General features: G+C 39.6%; 3 protein-coding genes across 13 annotated transcripts in view; 1 reads left to right on the forward strand and 2 right to left on the reverse strand.

The window, feature by feature from the left end:
• Positions 1–3,088, reverse strand: part of TTC29 (tetratricopeptide repeat domain 29) — a 365,054-nt gene extending 361,966 nt beyond the window's left edge. The window contains exons 1-3 of one of the 4 annotated variants that reach the window (XM_048942642.1): positions 2,347–3,088; positions 1,607–1,732; positions 431–520 (exon numbers count right to left, since the gene is read on the reverse strand). The gene's annotated coding sequence lies outside the window, so the exon portion shown is untranslated. Of the gene's footprint in view, positions 1–430; positions 576–648; positions 689–1,606 lie in introns of those variants that run through there. The other 3 variants (XM_048942641.1, XM_048942640.1, XM_048942644.1) reach the window with 3 other exon arrangements.
• On the forward strand, positions 1–10,615 carry TMEM184C (transmembrane protein 184C). The gene is made up of 10 exons (XM_048942654.1): positions 1–249; positions 712–842; positions 940–976; positions 3,095–3,300; positions 4,079–4,153; positions 5,083–5,176; positions 6,322–6,434; positions 7,250–7,349; positions 7,778–7,949; positions 8,402–10,615. The coding sequence occupies exons 1-10, from the start codon at positions 133–135 to the stop codon at positions 8,692–8,694; spliced, it is 1,338 nt and encodes a 445-aa protein (XP_048798611.1). The 5' UTR covers positions 1–132; the 3' UTR covers positions 8,695–10,615.
• Positions 9,268–19,162, reverse strand: part of PRMT9 (protein arginine methyltransferase 9) — a 21,641-nt gene continuing 11,746 nt past the window's right edge. For all 8 annotated transcript variants that reach the window (XM_048942631.1, XM_048942628.1, XM_048942629.1 and 5 more), the window contains 6 exons: positions 18,186–18,378; positions 15,510–15,693; positions 13,562–14,273; positions 12,673–12,826; positions 12,069–12,191; positions 9,268–11,868 (listed from right to left, as the gene is read on the reverse strand). In XM_048942631.1, the coding sequence (XP_048798588.1) occupies positions 11,653–11,868; positions 12,069–12,191; positions 12,673–12,826; positions 13,562–14,273; positions 15,510–15,693; positions 18,186–18,378 (1,582 nt within the window). In that variant the 3' untranslated portion in view covers positions 9,268–11,652. The remainder of the gene's footprint in view (positions 11,869–12,068; positions 12,192–12,672; positions 12,827–13,561; positions 14,274–15,509; positions 15,694–18,185; positions 18,379–19,162) is intronic.

A 19,162-nucleotide genomic window follows, 5' to 3' on the forward strand; every position in this document is an offset into this window, starting at 1 on the left:
AGTCGCCTGCCGCGGGGCGGGGCGGCGGATGAGGCCTGGCAGACTGCGCGGGTGATGCGCGCCCCGCGGGGGATGCCGGGCCCGGCGCCGAGCCGCTGAGGCGCCGCGGGGCCCGAGCGGAACGGAGCGACCATGCCGTGCACCTGCGGCAATTGGAGGCGGTGGATCCGGCCGCTGGTGGTGCTGCTGTACATCGTGGGGCTGCTGGTGGTCGTGCCTCTCTGCGTGTGGGAGCTGCAGAAGCTGGAGGTGAGAGGCTCGGGGTGGGGGGAAGCGGCCTCCACGGCAGAACAGAGGCGCTGAGCCTCAGAGCGGCCCGGGGGTTCGATTGCGCCCCGGGCCGGCCCGCGTGTGTGTATGCATTGTCGGCCAAGGCAGGAGCGGAACGGGACAGCGGGCGGCCGTTCCCTCCTTCCCCTTCTTTCAGTACCTGCAGAGTAGGTACCACGCCGAGCTGGTGGAACGAGCACGGGATGCACTGCGAGCCGGATCCACAGATAGCGACGGAGACTTGGTGGTTCTATGCGTTTCAAAAGCAGAAAACTCAGTGTTGGAATACACGCTGAGCATCCTTCCTGAAACATGATTCACAGGCAAAAAACAAACAAACAAAAAAAAAAACAAAACAAAAGCAACCTCTTGTTCTACCTGTTTTATTTTGAAGGATTGATCCCAGAACTTAGATCTTGCACTCTTCTTTCTCTTTGCAAGGTTGGAATCCATACCAAGGCATGGTTTATTGCAGGGATATTTCTACTGATGACCATACCCATCTCCCTCTGGGGAATACTACAACACTTAGTCCATTATACTCAACCTGAATTGCAGAAACCAATAATAAGGTAACATCTCACCTTTTATCTCTGCTGCAAATATTGAATTTAATTTGAATGAAAGATATCTCTAGTAACATTAAGTGTTCTTTTGTTCTTGTAACAGGATTCTGTGGATGGTGCCGATTTACAGTTTAGACAGTGTAAGTGTTCTCTTACTGCTAACAGCTCAATAAAACTGTTTGCTATGGGAGCTAGGAAAAATGGTGTCACAGCAGAAACAGTGCTGCACACAAAGTTGTAGTCCTAGAAGCTTCTATTTATGTGTTATGGAGTACATCAGAAGTGTTCTAACAGTATTACATGCTAGTTGGGAATCCTGTAAAATCGCTTTTGCAGCCTCTTCTTAACCCTCTCAGTCCTTGAACATTCTTTCAGTGCTTTGGAAATGGAGTTAAGTGCTTACTTCTGGTTCTTCCATTTTCAGTAACAGCTGAAACGGAAACCTGTTGACCAGCCTGATACAAATGCACTCTCAAAATTCAGAGCCTTACCTTTCTTTCCTGCATTAGGCTTAGCACTAAAATTCTTTACCAAAAAACGTTTAGTGCTAATCTTCCTTCTTGGGGAGAAAGAACAAGGCTTCACAACAAGCCACTTCTGAGTATTTTTATATGACAAGTAGCCTTGCAAGTTGTTTGTGTATGTGTCATCTGTTTCTGCTTGCATAGATGATTTTGGATAGAGCTAAGCAGCACAACAATTCCATGGATTGTATGTACAGGGTGTGTGTTTACATGTTATTGTCACCTCTTGACTTCGTTGTTACTTACATTGACTCCATAGAAGACAGGTTTCCAGGAAACTATCCTTTGAGCTTTTCCCCCCTCTCATGTCCTCAGATTACATGAAGTGTCACCTTCATGTACTTTTTTAAAGGAAGCAGCATTATTTGTTTCCTGTAGGAGATATCAAGTACCTCAGACTGATATTTCAGTTATTTTCATTTAGAAGCAAAATGCATGCTAATTACATGAGCTCTATCCAGGCATTCCCCAGTGCTTCTGACGGGTATTAAAATCTTTCCCCAAGCTCTTGGATCTTACAGCCTTTGCTGTATGTATGATATTTTAGAGCTGAATATAAAGCTCAGTTATCAAATTCAACTAGATGCATATTGTTCACAAAGACATGGCAGGAGCTGTTAGTTCTAGTAGTTCATAATGAGAATGAGCATGTTAAGCATCTTCCTGAAGTTCTAATAAGAAGGTCGGTTTAAAAGGCACAGTATTCACTCTGCTACACTTCTGGAAGCGTCGTAAACTCAAAATACTTCCTTCTGTTTGGGAAGCAAAACAAAAACAAAAAAACCTCAGTTTTTTTCTGTTAGAAATGCTAGCTTGGAGTGATGACCAACTACCACTTAGAGGCTAATTAGCTGCCATCATGTATTGTGCTGTAATGCAATGGGAAGTGCAGCAATGACAGCAGAGCAGCAAGATACTAGGCTGCAGAGAGTAAGAATTTGCTCAAATGCAGCAGCCATGAATACATAAATAAAGAAGCTGCTTACCTTCAAATGGCCTCAGGTACACAGGAATGAGCTGCAAAAGATGCTCTTGCCTTCCCTGCCAGCCCTTAAATGAGTTCTGCGAAGGGGTGCATCCTGGCTCCACCCCTTCTGCTCACTCAGGTACATTACATGCACCTGAGCTCTCCTGGGTTGGCCCTGCCTTCCCACCAGGTGCTCAATCACTGCTACATACCATGACTTAGCATTTCTGCTACAGCTACAAACACACTAGAATATTTACGCATTAGACATGAACTTTGTACCAAAGGACTAAAAAGTTAGTTTTGAAATCAATATCCATAGAATGGCTTAGGTTGCAAAGAACCTTAAAGATATCTAGTTCCAACACCACAAACTTTGACTGTGAACATACGAATTTGAGGAAGCTGCTCTACCTTGTCTCTTTTTAATAGGAGTAGGTCAGCTATAGGAAACCATCTCCCTAGTTACCTTTAATTTAAAAGATTGAATTGTGTTGAGAGATGCAGAGCTCCCCTTGTCCAGTGCTATAAGCTTGCTTTCATTTGAAGAAGCAGAGATGCCATCTAAAGTTCCACTTGTATTTTTAGAAAATGTCATTTTCTGTCAGTAACATCACACTCTTGCCAGACAAATTACTTTGACTTCTGTTTAATTAGTGCTTCCTGTCTACTGTAGCATTGTTTATTGAAGTAGCCTGCCAGTGTTGTCATTGGAATCACTTCTGCCTTTCTAGTGTGTAACTTCTTGTGTACCTCTCTTCTTGCAGTGGATAGCTTTGAAATACCCCAACATTGCAATATATGTGGATACATGTCGAGAATGCTATGAAGCTTATGTCATCTATAATTTTATGGTTTTTCTTTCAAATTACCTAACCAACCGATATCCAAACCTCGTATTAATAATAGAAGCGAAAGATCAGCAGAGACACCTGCCTCCCCTGTGCTGTTGTCCATCGTGGGCTATGGGAGAGTGAGTATTTGATGACATACTGGATGTTAAGCTGTGTAGTCAGATACAGATCTTTCTGCATTTAGTAGTATACTGTTGCTGCTTGGCAATAGTCTGTTTATGGTTTGCATACCTTGTTCGTCAGATGAACTCTGACTGAAAGCAGCTGGGATGAGCGTGTTTCCATCTAGCAGTAAAAGATGCTAGAAATCACACTTACTTCCTAATGTTGACTCCAGTGCTGCTGAGGAACACTTGCTTATTTTTAAAAATGTTGAAGCTTCTCTGAGTTTCCTTCCTTTGCTATCATAGAATGTTTGCCAAAGCCTCATTTTGATTCAGTGACACCACACAGCATAGTGTTTGTATTTCCATAGCTGAGAAAAGAGAGGCCATATGCCCATGAGCTGCTCATTTCTGTATACTTAGATGAGCAGAGTCAATTTTCCTCCTCTCAAGAGATTTCAGTAAAGCTGTTTAAAAATGTTAAACTATGAACGCAACTCCTAAACATACCCAAATGCAGGGACAATTTCATTCTCTTTGTTTAGCCCAGTCAAAATCTTTTTGTGGCTGGAAGTGAATTACCAGGTATTTAATGTTATGCATCTGTAAAGTCCAGGTCTATTTGATTGCATGTTTGCACAAAATACGTTTACAATTGAAGTTCTGGAAATAAGCTAAGTTCAAGTCACCGTGAAATAAAAATTCAGTTTAGTGAAACCACTGAGAAAAGGAATTTTCCATGAGTCAACTGTCTTTAAATTCTTGTACAATTAATTTTGCGTTTGTTTTGCAGAGTTCTGTTATTTAGGTGTAAACTCGGTGTTTTGCAGTACACTGTTGTCAGACCGTTTACTACTATTATTGCTTTGTAAGTACACCCATAAATAATGTATATTGGTCTTTGGGACATAATTTTGAGTTACACTGGAAATGATTTTCATGCCCTTTGTATTGAATCAATGCAGTTTGAAAGCAAAGTAGTTGTGTTGCGTTCTAAATGGGTCCTTGCAATTTGCAACAGCCTCCGATTTCTTTATGGCTTCTCTACAGCAAATGCCTTTTTGCAGAATTGAAATAATAAATACTTAATGCCCACAGCTGAAAGGAGTGGAAAAGGATGTAAAATACTGTTTAGGTGAGAAGGACATTTTAGAGTACAATTCTCTCGATTTTAGAGTTTTCTTCCTCCTTCCTTCCTGGTTTTAACAACCATGTATTTCTAATGTCAGGTTTCATGTAATTTTGTAGGTTGTATTAAACTTTACATGTGATAAGCCTGACTTTCTGCCCTTATATCATAGAACTGTTGTTGTAAAGGAGGAGCAGGCAGTTAAGCCAACTGATGTTGAAAGCTTAAATTCATAAACTTGGTATTGTTGATCCGTGCAGTCAATTCTGTAGGTCTGAGAAAAAGCTGCTATTCACAAAGAATATCCAGTAAATATTTGTATTAATGATGCGTTCTAACAGTTAGAAGCAAAGCAGCTAAAAATGTGAGGTTTATTTTTTTGATCTATTCAGCAATGGGATATGCTAACTTTGCATTTTCCCTTCTCATTTGCTGTGCCAGAAAGCAAAATTTCATGTACCTATATGCATTATGGTATGCAAACACAATTTCTTCTGTGGAAATACAGTATCTACTTAATTTATTTGTTGAAAAATGATTGTGCAGACCTTCACTGTCTGTGTTTGACAACCAGAACAGTTCTAATAGTTGATTAATGTGATGGGAGCTTAACAGTTCAAGAAACTGTTAATGTATTACTTTGTCACTAATTCTAAATTCTCTTTCAGAATTTGTGAGCTAGTAGGTGTGTATGATGAAGGAAACTTCAGCTTTGACAATGCTTGGACTTACCTGGTTATACTTAACAACATGTCACAGCTAGTGAGTATCAAAAGTGCATCTTTCTACTCGTTTAAGTCATCATATTAATAATATGTGATTCTTCTTATGTGAGCTATTGAGAGTAATTGCACGAATGTCAAATCATTATTATAGCTGGAATATCTCACTGTAATTCTGTTCTTATTATCTTTTTCAATACCGTTTGTGCAAAATGTTTAAACTCCTAAACTCCATGAAGCAGTAAGGTGTCCTGCCTCTCTACCCCAAACTGTTTGATGAACTGTCTGACCCACGCATCCTAGCTTCCTCCCAGCACCCATACAAAGATTCTGCAGTGACTTTGTTAAAAATACTGTTACAAAGGTGGGGGGAACAACCTCTGAAAACTGGAAACAGAGCATGCATCCTTTAAAGGAAAAAAAAGACAGCAAAATTACAAGATTTTTTTGAGACCCTATAGGCAAATATTAGCCTTTCAAGGGAAAAGGATACTCACTTCTGCAGCAGGTTTAGAAAAAGCACGACATTCCACCTGAAAAGGGTTTCGTCCTGGTGCTGTGGCTGTGTGTGCTGGGTGACTGTTGGTTAACTCATGAGCTGCAGCTGCTTTCTGCTGCAACAACAGTCCCAGCAGCTGCACTGACTTCTGCACGTTCAGGTTGACATGATGGCTTAAGGAAACTTAGCAGTAATAGGCTGGGAGAATTATCAGTGAAAAGAGATCAATTTAGTTTGGCCATATGTTAGCTTGGTTGCTTGCAGTCTAGATTGTTGAAATCTGCAGCAAAGACTGCAGTCATTTACCTTTTCTTATAGAGACAACCTCTCAGATGTTCTTAACAGACGTCTGAAAGAACACCTGCTTTTTATGGCAATTGCTGTAGAGCTGCACTTGGTTTTGGAGAGACATGGCAGCTTCCTACACTTTCTTTTAGCTTCTGTATTTAAAATGGCTTTTGTAGGTAGATGACCTCAGTCTTTGACGATATAATTCTAAAACAAAATTTCAGAAAGGAAAAAACAAGCCTGCTTTAATGCAGTAAAGACACATTCCCTAAATACAGACCTTCTTTTCAAAAGACAACTTTTGTTCCATACTGTGATGTGTTTTATTGCTGAAGAAGTCGTAAACAAATCAAGTAAATATTTAAAAGCTTTTTTTTTTTTTTTTATTTCCTTGTTAGTTTGCTATGTATTGTTTAGTGCTGTTTTATAAGGTACTACGTGAAGAACTGAACCCTATCCAACCTGTTGGAAAGTTCCTGTGTGTGAAGATGGTAGTTTTTGTTTCTTTCTGGTAAGTTAATTACTTACTAGTTAGTTCCTGCTCTCAGAGTGGTGCAGTAACACTCTGTTAAAGAAGCAGGTTGTTCTAATAATGAACTGGAAAAAACAAGCTCTTAGGTTGTCTTCTCTTTGGGTCTTTAGGGCTGAGTAAATATTGTACTGCATTCAGTTTTAAGCACCTCACTAGAACAAAGACATTGAGGCTCTGGAGCATGTTCAGAGAAAGGCAGTAAAACTGGTGAGGGATGCAGAGCATAGATCTTACCAAGAGTGGCTGAGGGAGCAGAGATTGTTTAGACTGGAAGAGGCTCAGGGAGGAGACATTACCACTCTGTACAGCTGTCTGAAAGGAGGCTGTGCTGAGGTAGGGGTTGGCCTCTTCTCCCACATAAGCAGCAGTAGCACTAGAGGGAATGGCTTCAGGTTGTGCCAGGAAGATTCAGGTTGGACACGAGGAGAAACTTCCTTTCCTCTCCAAAGGAGTAGTCAGGTGCTAGAATGGGCTGCCCAGGGATATCACTGACCCTAGAGATGTTCAAGAAGCGTTTAGATGTTGTGATGATGGATGTGGTTTAATGGGAAATATTGGTGGTAGGTGGAGGGTTGGACTGGAGGTCTTATCCCCATTTTGGTGATTCTATTATTTTAACATTAGCCTGTTCTCTTTCCCTTCATTTAAAACCTAAACAAACAGCAAGGTTTTTTTTTAAATAAGACTCTTAGTATATACATACACAAGTATACTTCAAAGTAGGCCTTGCTTACCAGATTTGCTTGGAGGTTTGTAGGCAACACTATTATAACAATAATTAATAACTTTTATAGGCAAGCTGTGCTTATTGCATTGCTGGTGAAAGTTGGTGTTATTTCTGAGAAACACACCTGGGAATGGCAGAGCGTGGAAGCTGTGGCTACAGGCCTACAGGTAGGAGCAAAGACCATGACTTTATAGGAGAAATCACTCTATGTAAGATGACCTATGATTTCAAGGAAATACTAACATATCTTACCTAGCATAGGCTCGATTACTACTGAATTTATGGTAAGTTGGACTACGTCTCAGCCAGTTACCCCAAGTGAGTTTTGTGCTCAGCACTTCCCTATCCATGTTATCCCTTCCTGTGTTATTTGGAAGGAACAGCTTAAACCAAGACACTCCGTTCAGCAAGGACTGGTTCCTGCATTTAAATCAAATGGATTGCACTCTGATGTCTGCCAAGAATGTCCTATCCCTGGTTTAAGAGTAGCTGATGCCAGCATCCCAGTGCAATTACTGTCAGTCATGCAACGAAGAACTCTTTTCTCCAGTTACGAGTGATCAAGTTTTAGTTAATACCTCTTTCCTTGTTGCAGGATTTCATCATTTGTGTTGAAATGTTTCTAGCTGCTATTGCACATCACTACAGTTTTTCCTATAAACCTTATGTTCAAGAAGCTGAAGAAGGGTCATGCTTCGACTCCTTTCTTGCAATGTGGGATATTTCTGATATAAGGGCAGATATATCAGAACAAGTTCGAAATGTTGGTAAGTAACAGACATACCTACATTATCTGTAAAACAGTCTATGTATTTCCAGCTTCATTTTGCACTGTTAGCCATCTCTACAGTTCCTTGAGAACATCCCATACCAAATTAGTGGCAGTTGAATCCTTAGAGCATTTCATCAGGTATCTTGCACTACATTGTCCCAGTAATCCTGTGAGTTAACAGTCTAGTTCTGAATTTTCCTTTCAAATAGATCCAAGGGATTCAGGTGTTTAGCTGAAATAGAGAGGAATGTCTTTTACTTCTGCCCCCTTCTTTCCCTTACTGGAAAGATACCCTTTCATTAACTGAAGATAACACTACCCACATAGAACTGTTCTGAATTGAAGACTAGGCTTCTAATTCCAACTTGCCTAGGCTAGTGTCTGTTTGAAGACCTTGATGTACTGTTCTAAGCATTAAGGTGTTATTTTTGTTTGATATAACTCCAGGAAGGACGGTTCTGGGCCAGCCAAGAAAAATGTTTTTTGCTGAGGATCATGAGCAGAACGAGCATACAAGTTTACTATCCTCCTCTACTCAAGACCCAATTTCTGATGCTTCTTCAATGCCATCATCACCTATGGGTCATTACCAGGGGTTTGGACACACTGTGACACCTCTCACAACACCAACAACAGTCCCTGCAGTTGATGGTATTTATAACACTTCTGCTACCCGGGACACTGCGGAATCGCCTGAACTAATGCACAATTCATCAGAGAAAGCTTTGGATAGAAGTTAGACTCACCTTTTTTGAACGTGTCAAGGAGCCTGTTATATTCTCGCCACATACGTTCAGTTAGCATATACTGTTAGCCCTGGAAGTTGGATAGCATGGAGTAGCTACTGTGCAGGCAGGAGGAGGATACGGCTGTAACTGACATCTTAATGTTCTGAGTACCTGAGTACCCAATGAATATAAAACGCACACTGTAAAAGTTTCTGCAGAAATTCAGGAATCACATCCTTGAACTGCCGGACGTTTATACATCTGTTATACGAACGTACAGTAAAACCATACTCCTTTCTACTAAGGCAAGAGAAACACTTGAAAAATGCTGTGCTCTTCAAAACACGAAACGTAAATACTACTAGCAGTGGGAAGGGTTAATTTTGAGAATGTAATTTAAGGAGGGCAGTGAAAAAAACTCTTTATATTGGTTTTGGTTTTCTTATGATGATATTAACTACATACCCCTAGGCTTGAATGGTGTGTGGATGACATATAACTTCTGTGCACATGCCATCTTCTTCCCATGCTAGCATAGTTAAATAAAATCCTTTCAATGAAGATAATTATTGCAAAGCATCAGTTAAAAAAAAAAAAGTCTAGTAAAAAAAAGAAAAAGCATTCCCTGTTGGTTCTCACCATAAAATACAGTTGGCCTAACTCTTGTTCTTGTACCTCTTAATTTATCAGTCTTTTGCATTCAGAGTGTACAGCCAGGTAGGTAAGCTTTGGATTAGTACCTTCGTATTTGGCTTTTTTTCCTATCCTAGAATAACAGTAAGGAGAGGGGAATAAAGGATGTCAAAAATTACACCGAAAACAAAACTGACTTCTTTGGTTTTGGCTGCAATAAATTCTTTTAACACCTAAATTTTTAAGCCGTTAACATATCGTGCTTTAACGAGATGTCTGTGGTAGTTTGTATTCATAAATTTGTATCTGTGATTATTGTATTATGCTTCTAGTATAGCCTATTCAAACGTAATAATTCATTTGTGCGTGTGTCCCAGAGAAGAGACCTTTGCTAAGGTGAAATTAAGTAGCTAGTCTAATACTGGAGTTACTCGAGCATTATATTTTAGACCAAGGAAGAGTAAATTTGTATCAAAACAGTTTGCAAAACTGACAAAAGCAGCTGCTTTTTTAAAAATCCCATTACTGGGTTTTTAGTACTATTGCATGTTTGCAGTCTTACAAATTGAGAACACTAAGTGATGCATCATTGTTTTTTTTTCCCAGCGTTGTTGGCGTTTACAGGATAAATGTTTAACTTCTGTCTGTCACAGTGGGATTCATCTTAAGTGCTTATTTTGCAGTACTAGTGTGATGTAAATACTGCGCCTTACTCACTAGGCTGCCTATTTTATAGCTGACTGTATTTGCTCTATCTGAAGCTAGGGGGAAAAGTGCAAATCGTACTTTCCACTTTGCCAAGTCATTGCCTTTGTTGTAAATAAGCAATTAAATATTTTATTTAAACTGTTGGGCTTTTTTTCCCATTTGATTTATTGCTACTGTCATTTAGAATGTAAATGACAGATGATGGCAACTGTTCTCTTTGTGAAGGAAGGGATCTTGTGCATAACGAGTAGAAGTGCTTGTAATTTCTTCCAGTGTTTTGAGTATAATGAAAGAAATCTTCCAGAAGCTTATCAGGCATCAGACTTATTTATGCTTGACTCAATCTTTTCCTTGTTAACAGCCATGTTTTAAAAAGAGAAAATTACTTGTAAGAGCTTGCAATGGGTGGGGACTTCCTGTTTGCTCTAGCATGTGCACAGGTAAAAACAGGGGAAAAAACAGCGCTGAAGAGCCTCTGTCCTACTCTTAGATTTTCTTATGCATTGTAACCTTTGAATATGGGATGGTATCTGGTTAATTTTAAGAGATCTTAATCACCACTACTGTTTTCAAAATAAACTGGAGACCTGTCCTTCCCTGTTCTAGAAGGAGCTTTATTACAGCAATCCAAGAGCTGCAGGCTAAGACACCTGTGGCCACAACAGAACTACTCAGTCCCTCAAGGTGATCCCAGCTAGCCTGCCTAAAACATTCACCTAAGGGAGAGTACACAATGATTTTGCATACAATGAGACTAGAAAAATTGTTTGTGAATGCCTCTTCTACAGGCTTTTGTTAAGGACACATTGCAGAAGTGTGCTGTACATGGAATGGACAGCAACAATATTAAAAAGAAGCTTAATGCTTCACTACAGAAATACCTTGTTCCTCTCTTCCCTGTAGCTACAGGGATAGAATCAATGCTGAGAAATGACTTGTGAGTCTTTCATCTGAATAGAAGATTTAAGAAAGATAAAGAAATGCTGTTATAACTGCATGGAAGAACAGTATACAAATGCTTGTGGTGGCTGCTGTAATTAATTTTATCAGCTTTCTTAAGAGGAAAAAAGTTTATATTACCAGAAATATGACTCTGTAAGAAACTCCAAAAGGCTTACTGGCTTTACCTTGTACTACATAGCTAGACTTAGTTTACAACACTCATTTATAACCTTTTGTAATTACATGCAACATGACCACGTGATGCTGCAGCTGGAATGCTATTACAGTCCTTTTTACTAGGATAACATCTCCATGCACTTATGTAGGATGCTTTGACTACCAAGAAGCAGAACCAAAGTTTGTGAAACAAGGACTGCACAGTCACAGCTATTTACTTCTGACATAAAGCATCTAAAATGCCTTTCTTTCACTACAGATGATGGGGCACCAATAGAAATCTGTCCCTGAGATTTTTAGATGCAGCCCCAGCAATAATTAACCAAAACTGCTTGGTAAGATACCCTTGCAGTGCCCATTTTAGTCTGTCCATTGGATGGACAAGACTACCAACTCTTAAAACAGTAAAATAGCCTTTTTGATCAGTACATAAAAATTAGACTTTAATATAAATTATTATCAGTGATGTTACGAACAGTTGGTGTATGTATAGTTCACACTGGACGTTCTTCACTGTTTAACCGTAATACTAATATTGCTTTTATGGTGCTGAACATCAAGCACAAGTTCATCTCCGACCTGCACTTGGAGAGGCTCATCAAGAACAACTGCAGCTTGTTTCCAATGCGAGAACTCATCAGATGTATTCAAACTATGCTCTTCATCTAGATGTATGTGATACCAGAAGGGAATTGCAGTGACTTGGCCAGACTTACAAATTTGTACCTAAAAAACATTTAAAATATTAGTTTGACCTTCATTCATGATTAGTTTGAACTTCATTTCAATCAGAGACATTTGCAGAGAAGTAAATTCTGCAGTGAAATTTTCAGACCAGGTGAACAAAAACTGGGCAGTTCTAGAGAATGACAGCTAAGTGCACTTAAAATTGTATGTAATTATATACACACATACACACAACTCACCTTCACCTCTCTGCTTGCACTGTTTAGCAGAGGATTCATGAGGTCTAGCCTTAATAGTTCTGCTGGCTTACTCAGAGGTACACACGGTAATGTAGAGAGATCCAAATAAACACGAACTGGTACCTAAGAGTACAGACCATACCTTTAGACATCAACAGTCACTCAAAAGCGGTAAGTTTGGGATAATTATAATGCAAAAGTTTCTAAAAACTATTGTAATGTCAGTAAGAAACAGCCAAAATGCTAAATGCACCATTTTAACCCCTTCTGAAATGTCACTGTTGAAATACAAGGTGACGAAGGAGACAGAACACCTAGGAGTGCAGTCATTCTTCTGTACATTCCCATTACACCTCCCATTACTCAGACAAATTCTCACTCTATTTCCAGGAAGAAAAAAAAAAAAACAAAAAAAAAAAAAACACAAAAGCTTTTCTGTGTAGCTTCATCTCAAAGCTCCTTCCTGATCACATAAATCTCTCTTGATATCAAAACATAATCAAGTTTCAGCTTTTTAGTTTTCTTCCATTTTATACTGAAGCTAAACAATTAAACAGCTGCATGCTTTGGAACTCTACTTGGAAGACATCCAACAACTTCATACCTTGAACTGGTTGATAAAAGGAGCTATATTAAACCCAAGAGTTGGTTCTGTGCCTTGAACAGCACTCTCCAGTAACAAAGACTGCGATTCTACAAGCATCCCATATACCAACACATACTGTGGAAATATCTTCCCTCCGCTCTGAAGTAAACATCTGTAAAATGAAAGAGATTTCACCTCTAAAGCTTATTATTCAACAGTAAGGAAAGAACACCTACATTTAAAACATAAATAAACACACACTAGTTCCTCCTCTGAAGTCAAGTGCTCAAAAGCATTTGAGTTTGATCCATCTGACCAGACAGCTGTATTGTACAGAAATCAGAATTCCTCCAGTAATTCTGTACTAAGCAACATTTTCTCCGTGTCAGTATTGAAAACAATGATATTTCAAGACAAAGGTAGCAGGACTTACTCAAAGCACCAATATCTAGTAGCTCTTTTGGTGCCTCCCTGGCTGTTCTAATCCCCTGTATCTGTCTCTTAGCAATACCACTTTATGCCAACAATAGCTCCACGTACACATGATGGAGCTTTTTTTTTGTTTAAAAAAAAAAATGAAATAACTTTGCTACCTCAGTTATTAGCAAGATAGTGGCTATTCTAGGACTTCCTAGCACACCAAGCAGCACCATCTTCCACTTGTATTACTGCACGCAAAAAAAATAAAGCACCCTATGGAAGTCAGATCTTGACACTTCTAGTTACATCAGACATTCCAGATGCTCTGGGAAATTTACTCGTGAAGTGCAAGTTCAACCTGTTCAGAAAACAACCTTTTTCCACGCTCTATAGAAGAGACATTAGTTGTGTTGCTAGAAGGAATGCTTTCCAAAAATTTCAGATAATTACAGATACCCCAAATTCCTTTTGTCCATTTGTACTGTACCTGGATATTGCAGCCTTTTCCATCACCTCCTGCTGGATTAAACCAGATGTCTCTATAACATCCAAAATAATAATACTCCATAATTTATCGGATTTGGGTCTCTGTAGCACCACATTTTCATCTTCTAAATGGCTGAGCCAAAATTCTACAGTTTCCTTAGGGAAATTATTAGCTTCTGAAATTACATTAAGGACTGCCTGATGCTGTTCTTTCTCAATAGAGCTGTAGGCTTTAACTGGCCCAAGTTTGCCAGCTATAATTGGTAGGATGGAGAAGCCTTCAGATACATCTAGTACGTACAAAGGATCAGGAACCACATCTAAAGAGCTCTTGTTCTGGCTTTCTTGGAGGTTCACCCCACTGCCATATCTGTCAATATCCATGGACTCCAAGTCCTTACTTGGATTTAATGATGACAGAACCTCACCCATGGCAGCTCTGAAGCATTCGTGGTATGGTACATTGTTCAGCAGGGCTATTTCTGTGGATTCCAACACACATACTTGACCTTTCTCATCCTGTTTGCTAGTTGTCTGAAGACTAGCCAGAGCATTACATAAATCAGCCTCATTGCCCAAACTCAGCGTGTCATCTCTGTCACTGCAGTCCATCCCACACTCTGAAGTTAAAAAAGAAATCTTCTGGATCTTCAGGTAGCAGTCTTGGCAGCAAACTTCCATCATCACAGTATCTCCAGCCTTCACAGAATAATCTTAGAAAAAACAGCACAAAATCATGTCCATTACAGCAAATACTACCACTGCAGCATATGTACAGTACTCTATAAGAATAAAAAAGCAAAGATTATCTCACTGCTTCATTAGTTTTGTTTTTGTTTTTTTTTTACTATGTATGAAAGATTTGTTCTAGTCATGTTTCTTAATCCACAGGAGAGAACAAGACAGAACAGATGAAGAGGCTTGGATACACAACACATAATAGGCTGGAACCAGAACAGCCCCTTCAAGAGGAGGCTCCTCCAATTTTCAGTACTAAGCTCCAAGCCCACTACTGAAATCTGCTACCATGTTCACATTTGCCTTAATCCGTCCTGCACTAGGCAAATCCATTTAATCTCAAAACAAGCTTAAAATAAATACATACTTCTCTAAGCGTCCTGTCAACAGCAGAGCTGAACAAAAACATACTTACAAAGAAATTGCTACCAAGTTAAAATGTTCCATATTTAATATTTACATTTTAATACTTCCTGTAGACAAAGCTGAATTTGTATTTATACAGAAAACAATGGCTACAGTTTTATCTAAAACAAACACAGTTCAAGTTGGCCTGCATCTACCAATACAGACAAAAATCCGAAACAAAATGGCTATAGTCTGACAAACACTTCTTTCAGTGGCAACGTAAACTACAGGCATCTCCCCTCTGCCCTATGCTTTAAATTAAACTGGTCCGTGGCACAGCTGCCCCTGCTGTCTATCTAGACAGGCAAGTGAATAGAAAACAGGTGAACAGAGCAGAGGCTGCTGCAAATGACACTGGCACTGAGGAACAGCTGTGGCCAATGAAGTTGTAATCCAAAACGGATGCAAGGGGATAGGTGAGAGCTTTTAGTTTTGTTTTTATGGCAGCAACAGCCAGCAACTACCACTTCACCTCCCTTTCAAATGTCACATCCTGATTACACAGAGCCAGTGGCCTCACATTTTGGAAGTACTCCAAAAAGTATTTGATTCAGTATAGGAAAAAAAAATTGTTCTCAAAGTTCTTATCTGTTTCACAGCAGAGTCCAACAAACTTGGACTTGCTGCACCAATTTTCCAGTACAGTCCATAAACTTGATCAGGAACCACCTCACAGCTACATGTTACTGAACTTCTCCTAATCCAATTACTGCCATCTCTTAGTCTCTGTGATTAACTTAGTTTCATTTTGTTCTTGGGCTACTCAGTTTATGTAGTGCACCAAGAAAATCCACAGTACTCACCAGGGAGGCCTTGCACAGGATAGACTGCCTGTTCCCAGCAAGTTTCTTCACTGGGACTCGTAGATAGAGCGTGCTCATCATCAAGCTGCAGTACAAACCATACCACAATAGCATCTAGCACTCCTCCTTTAGTGACTGGCTGGCTGAGCTTCCAGGGCTTTATGTGCGCAAGGCTCTTCAGCTCCTGAGCAGAGTGGAAAGAAAAAACAAGTGTGAGAAAGCTCCTTTCTATACATCCAAAATGGTTTCACAGTACTCACCATCAAGTCACTCACATTGCTGTACCACTCCATGAGGGCACCTGGCAGAAACCTGGAGTTAGCAAACTGCTACAGTGCCAGCTATCAGCATTACACTCATCAGCACAGGGCTCTCTTCCCTCACTGAAGCACAGTTATGCAAACAAAACTACCTCTAAAAGTATGTATTTAAAAACTAGAAACTGTAACAAAGGAGTTCATCTGGCAAAGCATGCCTTATGAGAAGTTACTCTTTTGTATCAAACTCAAGCCAACACTCAGACACATGCTTCATTTAAAACCTGTGTTCAAATTCAATCACCTCTACAAATACTATATGCAAGCAGAGTTCACTACAGCCAAAGTTCAGCACAATCATCACAAAAACACCAAATCAAACATCTTGGAGGCTATGTTCTCTGCAACCTACACTATCAACTTTGTGTAAAATTTTACTACTGAATATTTCCTAAATAGTCTTCAATAGGTAATAAGAATGAAGTCATTTTTCACACACACTTCGCCCAGTAATTACCTTCTGCAGTAACATTCAAAAACACGAAAGGCACAGCTCTGAGGTCTTTATACAGCTCTAGCACAGGCCAGTAAGAGGATATCAATCACAAGGGACCAAGGTTCTCTTAGTTACAATCAATTATACTAGCAACAGCCTTGCCTAAGAATTCATTTGTTTACAGAAGAGCTCACGTCAGCATCTGTTCCCTCTAAATTTAAATCTTAACAAAATGCAGAAGGCAAAAGAAAGTTCCCTGCCAGAACATAACTAGTTCTCTCAAGCTGCATTTTTTCTTCTCGTTTTATTCTTGGCCTGTGCTCTCCAGAAGCTGATCTACCTCACAACTGAGCTGAACAATGCATGCGTCAAAATTACAGGATGTCAATAAAGTTCATAATGAAAAAAAACTCTGTAGGCAATGGCTCAGTTCCTTCAGGGCCTGAAGGGAGTAATCAGCTGTAATTACCAGCTGTGAAGGTAAACAGTTACTTCCACTCCCAGTGACACCAATGTGCTGCCAGCAAACAGGCACACAGGTAGTTACCTGGGTAGGTACAAATGTCTACAGCCTGCAATTACAGCCACATCCCATTCCCCTGCTGGGGTGAAACTGCACTGCTGCTGGTAATAACAGCAGTAAAAATAATCAGCACAAGTCAGAGGCCTTTTTTTATTATTATTATTTTGACTGGCTATAATTACTTTTCTGATCTTTACTTTGAAAGCAACATGCTAGTCCTATAACAAAAGTAACAGTAAATTTGCAACCAACTATTCCAAATCATTTAATTGTGTTTCTTCCCTCCACTTCTACTCATGATATCTCCACCTTTCATAACCAGAGTACTTAACACAAAGCTTCAAAGTTAGAGATCTTCACTCAAGATAATCTTTCCATGTCTGTCAGTGTCAGACACTCAGAAGTAGACATCTTTCAGGTGCAGCAGTTGCTTGTTTATGCTAGAAGCAGAAGCAACGTCAGGTCACAGAAATTGCTCCCAGCAATGTTCCAGAGACCCTTTGTCTTTTCTCATCTTTAACCTCAAGACATCAGACATGCCAACTAGAAAAAGCTATTGATTCAGAACACTGCAATTCCTGGCCAAGCAGAAGCCAAGAATAATTTCATTTATATAACAGAATCTATTTTAAGATCTGACTCACCACTTTGATGTTAACTCCTCACCATGGGTCACTGAACAAGAAACAACTCACCAGAGACCAGATGCAGAATCTTTTCAGCATGCTCAGCTGTGAGCAGGTGATGTTCTTGCCTCACAGCCCAGGCCTATTTGATATAGGCATACAAATACATTCTGTGCAAAACGCACAAAATAATCCTACTGTATTTTAGAAAGCTGAACAACAAATATCATAGGAGCTGAAGGGTGGAATCAACTTGTTTGAATCGGATGTGGTATTTTTACTCTCTTCTCTTTTACACGCCCCCAAACACTTATGTACCCTTTATGCCAAGTGTGAAACATACCCTCACTCTTATCTCCACAACTTCTCTGAAGATTCCCTGTAACTTTACAGGAATTAACTTAGTCAGCTCCTTGATGCATAAACGACTGGAGATGGATCTATTGCATTCTTCCTCCATTTCCTGTACTGATGCTAGCAGTTGTTTGGTACTATGGTGAGCTTGTCTGGGGAACCAAACGACGTCAAACAAACAAACAACAAAAAAAAAACCTTTACCTTCAAAAACCCAAGGACTGTCACCTGATGAATCAGATCACTACATAATCAGATAAGTATGAAAACCAGCACAGGATTAAGGCAGCACTGCCAACCTTGCGCACACAAACTGTTGCGGAACTGAATGTGCCAAACATGACGTGGGCCTCTTTTGATATACAGATTAGTTCTAAAGGACGTAAAGAAGAAAAAAAAAAAAAAAGTATGTATGTTTACCTGCAGATTGTTGAAATCCACTGTCATTACTTGAAAGGGTTCTGTCAAAGGTACATAACCTCCAGGAATTCGACTGAGCTTTTCAGTGGTGTAAGGTTCGACAGTTTCCTCTGAGCCAGCAAAGGCATACATTGGACTAAAGAACTTCACAGAATGTGGCAAGTGTACACCAGCAACTTCGTGTGCTCCCACTCTGGGGGGACAGGAAGAGGAAGGAAAATAAACTTCATAATCCTTTCAAGACTGGCTAAGCCTTTCAAATGCAGTGCACAAGAATTAGAAGACCCTATGTTCTTCCAGAATACTGCCTTACTGTCATGTGGCGTGACCCTTTCAAGTTACCTAACTCAAACTGAGAAACAGCATGTAGCAAACTCTGGTATCTTAAAGGTTTTGTGACAAACAAAATGTATCTTTAGCAGAAGGTCAGCCTTCTCACAAATTTGTCAGTTCATCTGTTCTTCTGAAGTAAGTGTATCTCACTTAGATTTGAAACAACTGCATTAAAGAAAGAGCAACAACTTCAAAAGAAAATGACAGCATATTGGAAAAAAATAAACAAAACCATTGTTAGGCCCTAGAGTGCTTCTGGAAAATAAGCAATGAATGCAGACATACACTTTGATGTATTAAGTACATCTGCTATACTTAATATCAAAATTACCATTTGAAGATCAAGCAATAAAGCTACAGAGAGAGGTAAACCAGTATGAAACTTTTTGTTAGGTTGACTTAAGGACACCAGAAACAGAATTACAAGAAAACGGGTTTATCCCGCATTTCAGTACATCCTAGGAGAAAATGGAAAAAACAAACAACTCCCTTCCCCTCCCCCCAAAAATAAATATCAGAGCACAAGAAATACAGCCTAACTTCAATAAAATTTAAAAAATAAATCACTGAATGACAGCATTGCTGATCAATGGAACACAAAGCAAACAATCAGCATCAGACAAAGATGCAAGGCTGTAAACATT

Source organism: Lagopus muta, chromosome 4 (assembly GCF_023343835.1).
Source record: "Lagopus muta isolate bLagMut1 chromosome 4, bLagMut1 primary, whole genome shotgun sequence".
Classification (NCBI taxonomy): domain Eukaryota; kingdom Metazoa; phylum Chordata; class Aves; order Galliformes; family Phasianidae; genus Lagopus; species Lagopus muta.

Bases quoted from the DNA above. Each gene is read 5' to 3' on its own strand.
- TMEM184C (XM_048942654.1), top strand. From the start codon at position 133: ATGCCGTGCACCTGCGGCAATTGGAGGCGGTGGATCCGGCCGCTGGTG. The intron at 3,301-4,078 runs GTGAGTATTTGA...TTTGTTTTGCAG, and splicing joins CCATCGTGGGCTATGGGAGA to AGTTCTGTTATTTAGGTGTA. The intron at 7,950-8,401 runs GTAAGTAACAGA...ATATAACTCCAG, and splicing joins AGAACAAGTTCGAAATGTTG to GAAGGACGGTTCTGGGCCAG.